General features: G+C 50.5%; 1 protein-coding gene across 1 annotated transcript in view; it reads right to left on the bottom strand.

Moving 5' to 3' along the window:
- Window positions 1–11,631, bottom strand: part of Pde4a (phosphodiesterase 4A) — a 30,348-nt gene extending 18,717 nt beyond the window's left edge. The window contains exons 1-5 of the mRNA XM_031344297.1: window positions 11,184–11,631; window positions 3,232–3,423; window positions 2,298–2,334; window positions 2,129–2,199; window positions 241–268 (exon numbers count right to left, since the gene is read on the bottom strand). Of these exons, the coding sequence (XP_031200157.1) occupies window positions 241–268; window positions 2,129–2,199; window positions 2,298–2,334; window positions 3,232–3,423; window positions 11,184–11,317 (462 nt within the window). The 5' untranslated portion in view covers window positions 11,318–11,631. The remainder of the gene's footprint in view (window positions 1–240; window positions 269–2,128; window positions 2,200–2,297; window positions 2,335–3,231; window positions 3,424–11,183) is intronic.
- Between the last annotated feature and the right edge of the window lie 2,333 nt (window positions 11,632–13,964).

The following is a 13,964-nucleotide window of genomic DNA, read 5'->3' as shown; positions in this document are numbered from 1 at the left end:
TCCAATGTTAGCCAAAACCAGCCTCCCTTACCCATGAGTCACGCCCTCCCTATAACCCCCCACCCTCTCAGCTATGGGTCACAGGTGTGTACCACCCTTCCTTGTCTACAGGATGCTGGGGAGGAACCCAGGGCTCTGCACAAGTCAGACAAACTGGGCCCCAGCCTCAGCTACTTATTGTTTACTTTTGTGGTGCCTGAGATTAAATTCTGACTTCCGAATGCAGGGTAAGCATCCTACCGCTGAACTGTATACCCAGCCCAGGAGCCTGTACACAGAGAACAGAATGGCCCAGTTAGGTGAAACTGGATTCTTTTGCAGGTGACAATATTTGAAACAGGATCTCATAGAAGCACGGGCTGGATTGGAATTGGAAATCTTCTTGCCTCAGCCTCCCCGAGTCCTGGGATACTCTATCTGGCTGGAGTCTAGCATTGCTGAGTCTACACTACTCATCTGTCATAGGGCCAGATCCTGAGTTCTCAAATCACCCCCACCCCCCAGCCCCACCAACCCATCCCTCCCAGCTTCTCAAGCTTTTGAGAATGGCTGTTACTCAAGGGCTGGTAACTCGAAGACACACTCTCAGCCCTAAAAAAAGAGAGACCACTTCTCTTCTACTTTTTTTTTCTTAAGACAGGGTCAGATTTTGTAGCCCTGGATGGCCTGGAATCCATTATATAGATCAGGCTGGCCTTCAGCCCAGAGCACCCTACTTCTGCCTCCAGAGTACCTGGATTAAAAATGTGTACAGCTATCCCAACTTTTTTTTTTTTTTTTTTTTTTTTTTTTTTTGGTTTTTCAAGACAGGGTTTCTCTGTGTAGCCCTGGCTGTCCTGGAACTCACTCTGTAGACCAGGCTGGCCTCGAACTCAGAAATCCACCTGCCTCTGCCTCCCAAGTACTAGGATTAAAAGTGTACACCACCACAGCCCAGCTTTTTTTTTTTTTTTTAAATGTATATGATTATACCATTGCTCTCTTCAGACACACCAGAAGAGGGCGTCAGATCCCATTACAGATGGTTGTGAGCCACCATGTGGTTGCTGGGAATTGAACTCAGGACCTTCAGAAGAGCAGTCAGTGCTCTTACCTGCTGAGCCATCTCTCCAGCCCAGTCCCCCAATTTTTAACATTTAACTGTGAGTGTGTGTGTGTGTGTGTGTGTGTGTGTGTGTAAACCTGCACATGTGACTTCAGGTGCCTTCAGAGTCCATAAGAAGGCATTGAATCCCTCAGAGCCGGAGTTGCAGATGGTTGTGAGCTGCCCCATGTGTGTGCTGAGAACTGAACTCAAGTCTTTGAGAGCAGAACCCTCTCTCAACCATTTAACTACCCATCTCTCCAGCCCCCAGGCCTATTTTTTTTAAAAAAAAAAACTTTTTTTCCCCGTTTATCATGTGTATGGGTACAGGGCATGCAGGCCACAGTGTACATGTGGAGGCCAGAGGACAAAGGGTGGAAGTCAGTTTTCTCTATCCACTGTGTGGGTTCTGGGGAATGAACTCAGGTTGTCAAGTTTGACTGCAAGCATCTTTTATCAATTGAGCCATCTTGCCTGACTTGACTCTTATTTATTGAGCATATACTATGTACCAGGCAATGCTCTAGCACTTTGTGCATGCCATCTCCTGGGTTTCTCACAGACGCTTTCTACAGCTTTCCTTTTATAGCAGGCAAACACCTCTCACGGCTGTCTGTCTAGCAAGCCATTGTCGTCATCGTTGTTACAACTGGGAGCCCAGGGCTGGGGCTGGGGCCCGGCCCACCACCATCTGGAGGCCCCTAGGCCTTTCTTCCTAGCATCCTTCTCCTGACTTAGAAAGGGTTGCTTCAACAGAGGGTTCAAATGCTGGCTGGCCTGAGGTCACAAAGCAAGCTGAATCTGAACCCTGACATTTTTTTTTTCTTTTCCTCCCCTGGAGGCAAGGCCTCACACAGCCTAGGTTGTCCTGAAACTCCCTAAGTAGCCAAGGATGAACTTGAACCCCTGACTCTCCTGCCTCCATTTCCTGAGTACTAGATTACAGGTATGCGCCTACACACCTGGGTTATGGGTTGGCATGAGCCGCATTCACAGACATTCCTGTGTCGTGAGTATGGGTTTTGGGGACTCAGCTCCACTTACTTGTTGCTGGGGATGGGCACGTTGGTTAAGAGGGAGAAGTTGCTTCGAACGTTGCGGAGACTGGCCAGCACCTGGGGTGGGGGACAGTTGTAAGGAGAGGCGTCCACCTGCAGGAACCGTCAGGCACTGTCAGGCTGGGTCCCTTTCCCATGAGAGGAGGAGGGCTCACCTGGGCAAATGGTGTCACAATGAGGTCTTCGGCATGCCTGAAATTAAGAACAGGGGCAGATGAGAACCCCAGGTCTACAGGGTGGGCACTGTGGGCTCAGGACTGGCAGGGAGGAGATTCATGCAAGGCAACAGTGGGAAGAACACCCTGTAGAGGCTGCGGAGGGGGCAGGACCTGCCCAGGAGGTGGGACTCTGAGAGAGGAAGGCAAGTAGATGGGGCTCCCATCCCATAGGGGCTTATAAGCCAGAAAGGGCTGGAGGGGGACCTAGAAGCAGGGACAGACAACTGAAGAAGGGGGGCATGGCTCAGTAGACTCGCCCAGCACACGTGACTCTCTGAATCAACTACCAAAACCAAACAAAGTAGAAAGGAACGAAAACTACAAAGAGCCAGTGTTGTACCATGGGCTTGTAATCTCAACTCCTAAGAGTGCTGAGGCAGGAGAATCAGGTTTGAGGTTAGCTTGCCTTCTCATGGACATGTAGCTCAGTTGGTAGAGTGCTTGCCTAACATACAGGAAGCCTGGGGTTCAATCCCCAGTACCCAATAAATAAGGCATGGTGGTATGACTCTGTAATCCTCACACTTAGGCGGTGGAGGCAGGAGGATCAGGAATTTAAGAACAGCTTCAGCTACACAGGAAGTCTGCATCCAGGCTGGGCTACAGACCCTGTCTAGGATTGGATGAGAGGGAGAGCCAGACATGAAGTTAACCAATGATTGGTGTGGGCAGAGCTGGTGGGCAAGCCAAACTGTATAGAAGCTTGTAAGTCCCGTGTAAGAGGGAAAGGGTTTGCTTACCCTTCGGCAGGGAAGATAATGTGTGTGGACTGACCAAACTGGGGGTTCGGTGCCCCGCTCTTTGCTGGGAAGGGCAGCTTGTGGCAGGGCCAGGTCTAAGGGATCTGGTGAGAAAGGCAGGGTGTGCTCACGCTTCGCTGGTGACAGATGAGTTCCTGGACATAGTCTTCGGTGACATGTCATAGTCGCTGTCTGAGCGATAGAGGAAGGATTCTCGGCGCTGGCTGGTGGCTGCCCCAGCGTGCAGCACAAGCCCCGGGCTCGCCTGCGAGTCCAGGGGGCTGCGGCCAGGGGATGGCGTTGGCCCATTTTCTGCCTCCAAGCTGCAAGGGACAGAAGGAAGAGGAGTCAGGGTGGCTGAGGCGGTGCTGGTGAGGTCACGAGGTGTGAAGGTGACAGAGATTCTGTGGGAGAGAGCACCTGGGGATTAGCTCAGCTGCTAAAGTGCTTGCCACCCAGCAGGGGGACTTCCGTTCAGTCCTTGAAGGGAACACTTTACTTGTTTTTTTTGTTTTGTTTTGTTTTTTTGGTTTTTGAGACAGGTTTCTCTGTGCAACCCTGACTGTCCTAGAACTAACTCACTCTGTAGACCAGGCTGGCCTTGAACTCATAGACATCCACCTACCTCTGTCGTCTCCCAAGTGCCTTTACTTTTCTGTATACATACTGTCTGGGTCTGAGGACATAGTTGGTAGAGTGTTTTCCTAGCTTGCCCAAAGCTCTAGGTTCCACGCCCAGCATGACATAAAACCAGGAATGGTGGTGCCTGCATGTAACTCCCTCACTTGGGAAGTAAAGGCAGGAAGATCAGAATTCAAGACTACCCTGGATTTCATGGAACCTTGTCCCAAAACAAAACAGAGTGTGGGGGGCTGGAGGGGTGGCGCAGCAGGTAAAGATGCTCGCCACACAAGCCAGCTGACCAGAGTTACAACTGAGACAAATGGTAGGAGAAAGAAATGACTCTCACAGTTGCCCTCTGACCTACACACATGCACGCACGCACGCACACAGCTAGTGTGCTGGCTCACATCTGTAGTCTTAGCACTTGGGAAGCAAATCTGGGTATATAGCCAAATCTTGTCTAAATTTTTAATTAGTTTAAAAATTTAAGGGCTACTGAGATGGCTCATCCTCTGACCTCCACTCCAACGCTCCTGCACACATGCCTACCTGTGTCCACATAAGATAAATAAGAATGTTTAATCACACACACACACACACACACACACACACACACACACATACTAGGGGTGTGTGTGTCATAATTCTGAAGTTTTCACAACAGCTCATTGTCCAAGTGCCCATCCAAAGAAAAGCCTTGTGGGCTGGGAGGACACTGGGGCTGGAATGTCGGCTCTCAGGAAAGAGCTACGTGAAGATAAATCTTGGGTCCAGCTTTAGCAAACCAAGGTGACCTTTGACCTTGAGTTCACTGGCAGGCCCATACCCTTCCACAAAGTCTCTGCTAGGTAGTTTAGTCCTAATGATTGGGAGCCAGGGGCAGGCAGATCTCTGAGTTTCAGCTCAGCCTGGTCCACAGAGGTAGCCAAGGCTACCCAGAGAAACTCTTTATCTTTAAAAAAAAAAAAAAAGGCTTTAAAAATCAACTGAGGGAGGCTAGGCAGTAGTAGCGCATACCTTTAATCCCAGCACTGGGGAGGCAGAGGCAGGCGGATTTCTGAGTTTGAGGCGAGCCTGGTCTACAGAGTGAGTTCCAGGACAGTCAGGGGTACACAGAGAAACCCTGTCTCAAAAATACAAAACAAACAAACAAACAAACAAACAAAAGAATCAAAAATCCAAAACCTCAACCGAAGGACTGGAGACATAGCTCAGCTTTAAAGAGTCCTGGATGCTCTTGTAGAGGACACAGTTTGATTCCTAGTTTCCACATTTGATTCCTAGCTCACAAACACCTGTAACTCCAGTTCCAGGAATCTGATACCCTGGGTTTGGTGTCTGCCGAAACTAGGCATACACATGGTGCACAGGCATAAAGGCAGGCAAAACATTCATATGTTAAAAATAAAGTTTTGTGGGCTGGCAAGATGGCTCAGCAGGTAAGAGCACCGACTGCTCTTCTCTTCCAAAGGTCCTGAGTTCAAATCCCAGCAACACGGTGGCTTACAACCACCCATAATAGGATCTGATGCCCTCTTCTGGTGCGTCTGAAGACAGCTACAGTGTACTTATGTATAATAATAAATGAATCTTTGGGCTGGAGTGAGCAGGGACTGAGCAAGCAGGGTCTACTGGAGCGATTGGGGCCAACTGGATCGAGTGGAGTCTACTGGAGCAAGTGGGGTTGACTAGAGCGAGCAAAGGACCTAAAAAGTCAATTCCCAACAACCAGATGAAGGCTCACAACCATCTGTACAGCTACAGTGTGTACTCATATACATAAAATAAATAAATAAATCTTTTAAGAAAAAGGGTTTCTTTTTTTTTAAATTAAAATTTTACTGAGGGGCTTGGCTGGCTAAATATAGAAAAACTTGAAAAGGCTGTAGGCCAAAACCAGACAAAAATGTTTATAGCAGCTGTTAATTACCAAAAACGAAATAACCAAAACCATCCAGCAACTGGTAAACTGACATATTTTAATAAATTCAGGGCTGGAGAGATGGCTCAGCGGTTAAGAGTGCCGACTGCTCTTCCGAAGGTCATGAGTTCAAATCCCAGCAACCACATGGTGGCTCACAACCATCTATAATGATATCTGACATCCTCTTGTGGGGTATCTGAGGACAGCTACTGTGTACTGACATATAATAAATAAATAAATCTTTAAAAAAAAAAATTCAGACCCTGGAATAGTATACACCGTGAAAAAATGGACAGCTGATACAATAAACTCGAGCATGTCTATTTATTTGTTTTTGTGTATCGGTACACACAAGTGAGTATGTGCCACGGCCCATGTGTTCAGAGAACAACATGAGAGAGTCAGCTCTTTCCTCCCACCTGAGTCCTGGGGACTGAACAAGGTCTTCCTGCTTCACTGCTAGTCCCTCTGAGTTCCCTCTCTGCTGTTCCCCTCCAATGAATTTTACTAAAAGATAGAAGCCAGGGATGAGGAACTGGCTCAGTGGGTACAGCATTTGCTGTACAATCACAAGAAACTGAGTTTTGTTCTCCAGCATCTATGCTGGAGGGTTTGGTTTTTTTTTGGGGGGGGTTGTTTGTTCTTTTAAAGATTTTATTTATTTTATGCATATGAGTACACTGTAGTTATCCTCCTACACACCAGAAGAGGACATCAGATCCCATTAGAGATGGTTGTGAGCCACCATGTGGTTGCTGGGATTTGAACTCAGGACCTCTGGAAGATCAATCAGTAGTTAAGATCCACTCTTGCCAGGCAGTGGTGGCACACACCTTTGATCCCAGCACTTGAGAGGCAGAGGCAGGTGGATTTCTGAGTTCAAGGCCAGCCTGGTCTACAGAGTAAGTTCCAGGACAGCTAGGGCTACACAGAGAAACCCTGTCTTGAAAAAACAAAACAAACAAACAAACAAAAATCAGTGCTCTTAACGACTGAGCCATCTCTCCAGCCCTCTGTCCAGCATCTATGTAAAAACTGGGTGCCACTGCATGCATTTAAAAGGGTTTGAAACGGCACTGCTGGGGAGCAGAGACAGGTAGATCCTGGGGGCCTAATGGCCATCCAGTACAAACAGCTCTGTGTCTCAAAAGGTAACACGGTGAGTAACAGAAGACGCTTGATGTTGCCCTCAGACTTCCAGACATGCACACGTGGGCGCATGTGTCCAGCCATCTCACATGCCTGGTACACACAAAGATAAAGCTAGAATTTAGTCACCTCACATTACACACGTCAGAACTCACAGCTGGCCCAGCACAGTGTGGCACACCTCTAACTCCAGTAGTTGGGACACTGAGGCAGGAAGATCACAAGTTTAAGGTTAGCCTAGATTACATACATGAGACCAACTAAGACAATCAAAGCCTAGGAAGGTGGCAAGGCACCTTCAAGGTGCTGGGTTCTATCTCCAGCACTGAAAGATGAACAGACAGACTCAGGCCAGTGGGTGGCTGGGCAGGTGGGTGGTAAAGGTCCTTGTCACCAAGCCTCCATCCAGGATTGGTTCCTAGGACCCACATAGTGGAGAGAGAGAGAACTGACTCCTAAAAGGTATCCTCTGACCTCTAAGTTAGAGGTGTGCCACACTGTGCTGGACGAGCTCTGAGTTCTACATGTGTGATGTGGGGTGACTATATTCTAGTTTTATCTTTGTGTGTATCAAACATGTGGGATGGGTGGGCACACACTCTGAGGCGATACACACACACACACACACACACAAACACAGTGTATTTAAAAATAAAAATAGGGGAGCTGGAGAGACGGCTCAGTGGTTAAGAATACTGGTTGCTCTTCCAGGGGATCTGGGTTCAATTCCCAGGATCCACATGGCAGCTCATAACTGTCTGTGATTCCAGTTCCAGGGGATCTGACACTCACACATACATACATGTAGGCAAAACATCAATGTGCATAAAAATAAATACTTTTTTTTTTTTTTGAGACAGGGTTTCTCTGTATAGCCCTGGATGTCCTGGAACTCACTCTGTAGACCAGGCTGGCCTCGAACTCAGAAATCCACCTGCCTGTGCCTCCTAAGTGCTGGGATTAAAGGTGTGCACCACCACTGCCTGGCTAAGTCTTTTTAAAATGAAAAAGAAAAAGTGCTGCCTGCCTTAATGTCAGCAATTGGGAAGCAGAGCAGGGGAATCTGTATGGTTAGAGGTCAGTCTAGTCGTCAGTCTGGTCTACACAGATGAGCTTTGGCCTTTGGTGACAATGGCAATGCTCAGGGAGCACCTGCCGTGACAAGGACATCTTTAAGTTGAATTCCTCTCTCTGCTGCATTTCCCCAGCCACTGGTTCTGGTGTCAGACTGGTTTTTAGATTTCACAGTTGGCCTTCACATCTCAGGCACAAGACTCTAGCCTAAACATGGAACTGACTTCCATTTAAAAAAAAAATTACATTTTACTTGTTTGTTTATTGTGTGTGAGAGAGTGTGTCAGTGTCATGGCGTGTGGAGATCTGAGGACTCGAAAGAACCTCTCTTTATCCAGTGGGCCCCTTGGATGGAACTCACATAGTCAGGCTCAGTGGCAGGCGTGTCTACCCACTGAGCCATCTGGCCCACACTACTTCTCATATCCTTACCGTCTGCCTGCTTCTGTTATAATGCTTTGACATACTGACCCATTTATTTCTACCACCATTTCAAGAACGTGAAAATTGAGGCACAGAGTTATCACCTGCTCCTCGGTGGCCTACTAGCTGCCTGATGGCCATAACCTGTCTTTCTAGGACTAGTGCAGTTTGAGGTTCCCACTGAGGACCCTCACCCTCGGCCCTCCACACAGGAATGTAGGCTACGGTTTAGGGAGAATGAGGCCCACCCAGACCCTGAGAGGTCTTTCAGCTGGCATCCTGGTGGCAAAGCTGCCTGCCCCTAGGGAAGCAGTGCGCGTCAGCAGGAGCACCGGGGCCCGAATGGTAAGGAGATGGTCCCTTGGGCCCTGTTGTTTGTGCTTCAGGCCTGAATGTCCCCTGAGCTGAGCACAGACACCGGGGACAGAACTGGCTCTTGAACTGAAGCCTGGGGAGAAACAAGGGGTCAGGTAACCTTAGCCTGTGGTCAAGCTTGGTGACCCCAGTCTGACCCCTGGGATTTACACTGTGGAAGGAGAGGTGACTCCTACAAGCTGCCCTCTCACCTCTGCGTGCACTCTGCCATACACACGCTCATATACACATACGTACATGCACACAAAAATACAAATTTAAGGAAAAGAGACCCCTGCCCCTCCTGTCTGTCACTAGCTTTGTGGGTGGCCCAAAGTCAGCCAGAGAAATCTCAACAGGTGGCAAAGTCACAAACTATACTGAGAGAGGACAAGATGTTGGCACTATAGCCACCACCCAGACAGCATTGGCTAAAATGACCTGCTCTAGACTCTCTTTTTTTTTTTTTTTTTTTTTAATTTTTCGAGTCAGGGTTTCTCTGTGTAGCCCTGGCTGTCCTGGAACTCACTTTGTAGACCAGGCTGTCCTCGAACTCAGAAATCCGCCTGCCTCTGCCTCCCAAGTGCTGGGATTAAAGGCGTGCGCCACCACTACCTGGCTGCTCTAGACTCTTGATGCAACCTCGGGAGACAACGCAGTCAGGAAAGTACTGGTCACATAAGCAGAAGGGTCTGTGTCTAGATAACAGCAGCAGACCGGCGAAGACAGGAGTCCTGGGTCTCCCTAGCCACATAACCTTGCCCCATCAGTGAGCTTCCGGTTCAGTGACTGACAGTCTCAAAAAAGTAAGGCAAGGAGCCAGTGATGTGGCTCAGCAGGAAAAGGTTCAATATCCCAGGGACTCCCACAGCGGAAAGAAAGCATGGGCTTCTATCTGTAAGTTGTCCTATAACCTCTGCTGTGAGCCAGATAATAAGAGAATGTAATGATGGCTAAGGACACAAACACAAATACCACTGAGTGTGCTCCATGCTGGGCACATAGGCTCACACATGCATTAGCACCCCATTTTCCAGGCAAGGAAACTGACCATGAGGAGGTGAGAGATGTGTGGGGCTAGGCTAGAGCTCAGCAGTAAGGCACTGCCAGACACGCACAGAGCCCTGGGTTCCATCCCAGCACCAACAGGTGTGATGGGTACATGCTTGCCATCCTTGCACCCCAGAAGGTAGAGACAAGATCAGCTATTCAAGGTCATTCTCAGCTACAAAGCAAATTAGAGGCCATCTTGGCTTAATAAACAAAACAGTGAATAATTTGGTTAGGGGTGGCTTTGAACCTGGGGCTGCTAGGCTCTGCATTCTGGGGGTAAAGTATAAAAGATAGGCCTGCTGTCTCCCAGGCTCCTTGCCCTTCTCCACCTGCTTGCCTCAGAGGAAGTGGCAGAAAGGCTCTGTAGAAAGGATTGGTTCGTTCTGTGAAGGTCACTCGGAGGTGGAGTGCCAGCTCTGGCATGTGTTGGCCAGGCGGGCTCACGGTGCCAGGTGCCACTGCTGTTTGTGGGACTGGATGTCAAGTCTTGGCACATGTAAAGGTCTAGGGCAGGGGACCTGTGTGTCCATACCTGTCATACAGAACTAACTACACATGATGGGGATGGTCAGGTGTCCTGACTGCCCAGGTGTCTGTTTTCACGTTTCTGTGACCTCACAAGAATGTCTCGCACAGACACTATGGCTGTCTCTGACCGGAGTAGTTAAGCGTGTGTTGGGGTATTTCCTGGAAAAGGGAAGGTGTATATACCAGGCTCTAACAGTTCTGTAACTGTTAACATTTGTGATCACTTGCTCTGGTCATAGGTCACCTGCAGGATTCTCCCAGTGCCTTGACTAACCTGGAGACCCTGGTAAAGTCTAGAATAGCAAACACTTGGTGACCTAGCTTAACCCGTCTGTGGGGTGTGGCCCTGTGTGTTTTTGTTGGAAATGGTGTGTCTGTGTCCATCAGGGTTTCTGACCAGATTGTGCAGTGGGGCAGGGAAGAGATGTCTTAACTCCAGAAAACTTAAAGGTCACTTCCTGGCAAAGCTCTACCCACCCAACTCAAAATGCCCTTAGGGCACTCTCAGGCACCTTCCCCCACACACCAGGGCTTGGCTTTCAGTCTGACTGCCCCAGCTAGGGGTGGGGTGGGGGTAGAGGTTGGAGAAACTGTGTAAGGCCTGGCTCTTGGCCAATGGCTTGGGAATGGAGCCCAGGTGACAGGCTGGACACCCGTATTTGCTGCCAGGGAGAGTGCTAGATACTCAGCTTGAAGGGAACAGAAAGGCCCAAGGAACCTTAATTTTGAATAGGCAGGTTGAGGTGGAAATTCGCACCTAGTTCTGGAGCCCTACCATCAGCCGGCACCCACAATTATTAAGGTTAGGGCAAGGGGCAGGGTCTCTTGTTAGATCTGGGACGCTATTTAGGGGATTCCCCAAAGGGTGGCTACTCTGGAAAGGGTCCTCTTCCCACAAACAGGCAAGAGCGACGTCAGGTCACAAAGAAAGGCAACTGGCTACAGGCCACCCACCTGACACATCTGCCCGGCGGGTGTCGAAGAGTGTCCTCCTCGCTGAAGGAGAAATGGGTCAGAGACTCCGGTCCTAGGGGCAATGCCAAGGCTGGGGGTCGGGGCCGGGCCCGGGGTGCTGCACTGGAGCGCATGAGAGCCAAGCGCCGTCGGGGCTGGCATTGGGGACCAGCTGCTGCACGGAAGGGTGTGCGGCGCTGCACGCCAGGCCTGAGGTGCCAGCAATCGCCGGCACCGCCTCCACACTTGTCGCGTCCTAGCCCCTGGCACCACCCCCGTGGTCCCCCACGGGACGCGAGCACCCGGGTGCCTGCGTCCTCCTCACACTAATGTCCGCAGCGCCTGCCTCCCTCTTGCAGAAGAGCCCTGTGAAACTGAGCGCCCACTTCCCGCAGGTCCCACCCCGGGCCTTGGGGACGCCCGGGGCTCCGGTTACCCCGGCTCCCAGCCCGCAGCCCTTCCCTCTGCCCCGGCCCCGCCTTCTACCCCTCCCCAGCCTGACGTCGAGCTGAGCCACCTCCAAGTCTCAGATCGCCACCGTGTGCCCGCGGGGGAACCAGATGCACCCCGGAGGGCGGAGTGCAAGGCTAGGCAATCAAGACCCTAGGGAGGGACTGGGTGACTTATGCTGGGAGGTGGAGCTGAGGAGTGGAGGGACAAAAAGGAAGACAGGCACAGAATCAAACCCAAGGGACATTTGTGTCCCCTACACCTTGCCCCATCCTAAAGGCTAAACCTCTACTCTTCTTCCTCCACCCACTTCTTGCCCAGTGCCCAGGGTGACTCCCAACAGCATCTGCCCTGAACAAGTGTACTCCAGTGCCTGGAGAACAACAGGCCCAGTGACAGGGAGAAGACCCAGCAACCCTGGATATGGGTCCATATCCAGGCTACCACAAAGTTCAGTCTCCAGGAGAAAGGGATGTTTGGAAGGCACACCGGATGTGGTTTCCAGGCTGCTTCCTGAGGCTTTCTGTCCCCACAGCCCATCCACAGTCTGATGAGGCAACTATCCATACCTCCGTGCCATAAGGCAGGAACACTACCAAAGACCCTGGGGAGGAACTGAGTGACAAGCCTGGAGGCGGAGCTGGGGAGTGGAGGAACACAGAATCAAACCCACCCCCATAAGGCAACATCATGTCACTTCACAGGCTGTTAGCAGCTGGCAGAACTCAACACAAACTTGTTCTCAGGTGTGTTAGCTCAGGCCTGGGACGGCTTGGGCTACAGAGTGGGGACCTTACCTCAAAACCGCAGGGCTGAGTTAGGCTCAGATGGTAGAGCACCTGTCTAATGCACACAAAGGATTTGGCCTGAACCTTCCTGGTATACCATGACTATAACCCTAGCACTCAGGAGGTAGCCGCAGGAGGAGCAGAAGTTCAATATCACCCTTGGCTGGCTCTACAGCGAGCTGGAGGCTATCCTGGGTTACATGAGACTGTGTCTCAAAACAAAATCCAAAACACAAAACCACGTCTGGAGAGATGGCTCTGTGGTTAAAAGCACAGGCTGTTTGCTCCCCCAGACAGCCTGGAATTCAATACTCACTCTCTATATGGCGGCTCACAAGGATCTGTAGGGGATCCCGTGCCCTCTTGTGGCTTCCAAAAGCACCATGCACACACATGGTGCACAGACACACATTCAGGTGAAGCATTCACACATAAAAAGTAAAAACAAAAACAAAAAAAAGCTAACCCACAAAATAAAAAAGAGAAAGGAACTAGGCATGGTGCCTCATACCTTTAATCCCAGCACAGGAGAGGCAGAGGCTGGCAGGCAGATCTCTCAGTTTCAGGGCCAGCCTGGTGGACAGTGAAGTCCAAGCTAGCCAGAGCTGAGCAGTTAGACTGCGTGTGGATCCCAGCACCTACACTGGGTGGCTCATGGCTGCTGATAACTCCAGCTCCGGGAGACCCAGCATTTTCTTCTGGCCTCCACAGGCACCGGAACATGTGCACACACACATAAGAGCACATAACTTAAAAAAATACTTTTTGGTTGGGTGGTGGTACACACCCTTGATCCCAGCACTTGGGAGGCAGAGGCAGGTGAATTTCTGAGTTCGAGGCCAGCCTGGTCTACAGAGTGAGTTCCAGGACAGCCAGGGCTACACAGAAAAACCCTGTCACGGGAGTGGGGGGGGCGAACCTGAAATCCTTGTATTTATGCTTACGTATGTGTGCATGAATGTGCCTGTGAGTACTGGGCATTGGTTCTGTGTAGCTGGAGGTAACGGTGGTTGTGAGTCCCTTACGTGTGATGTGGTATTGGGAACTGAACCTCAGCAAGTGCTCTTAACCTCTGAGCCATCTCCCCAACCCCTAAGAAAAAAAAGAAAAGAACATAGGTCCTGGGGTCATAATGGATGCTGAATAGGCCTCAAGTCCCCTAAGACATAACCACAGCTTCATGTAAGCACAGGAAGTGAGAGAGACCCTGCATTTATTGAGCACCTACTGCATGCCCTATCAGATTTCTCCACAGCAACTCTAGAGGGCAGGATGATTTTTATCTCTACCTCAAACGGAAGAAGAAAACGGGAGGCTGCAGTAAGCAAGCCGCAGCCCCCTCCCGGAGCCCCACAGACAGCCTTGCTGGAGATCGCAGTATAGCCTCGAACCCGTGTCCTGAGCGGTGTGCACTCACCCGGCCCATGCCTGGCGGCCCCAGTCCTGTACGCTGCCTCGGAAGAGCCGCAGGCGTCTGTAGGGCGTCGCGGTTGTGCTGCTGAGGAACGCGGACACCGTGGGGGGCCCGGGCAGAAACGCGTCG

The sequence above is a fragment of the Mastomys coucha genome, unplaced genomic scaffold (assembly GCF_008632895.1).
Source record: "Mastomys coucha isolate ucsf_1 unplaced genomic scaffold, UCSF_Mcou_1 pScaffold23, whole genome shotgun sequence".
NCBI classification, from domain to species: domain Eukaryota; kingdom Metazoa; phylum Chordata; class Mammalia; order Rodentia; family Muridae; genus Mastomys; species Mastomys coucha.
This window is presented reverse-complemented; position numbering and strand designations above follow the sequence as displayed.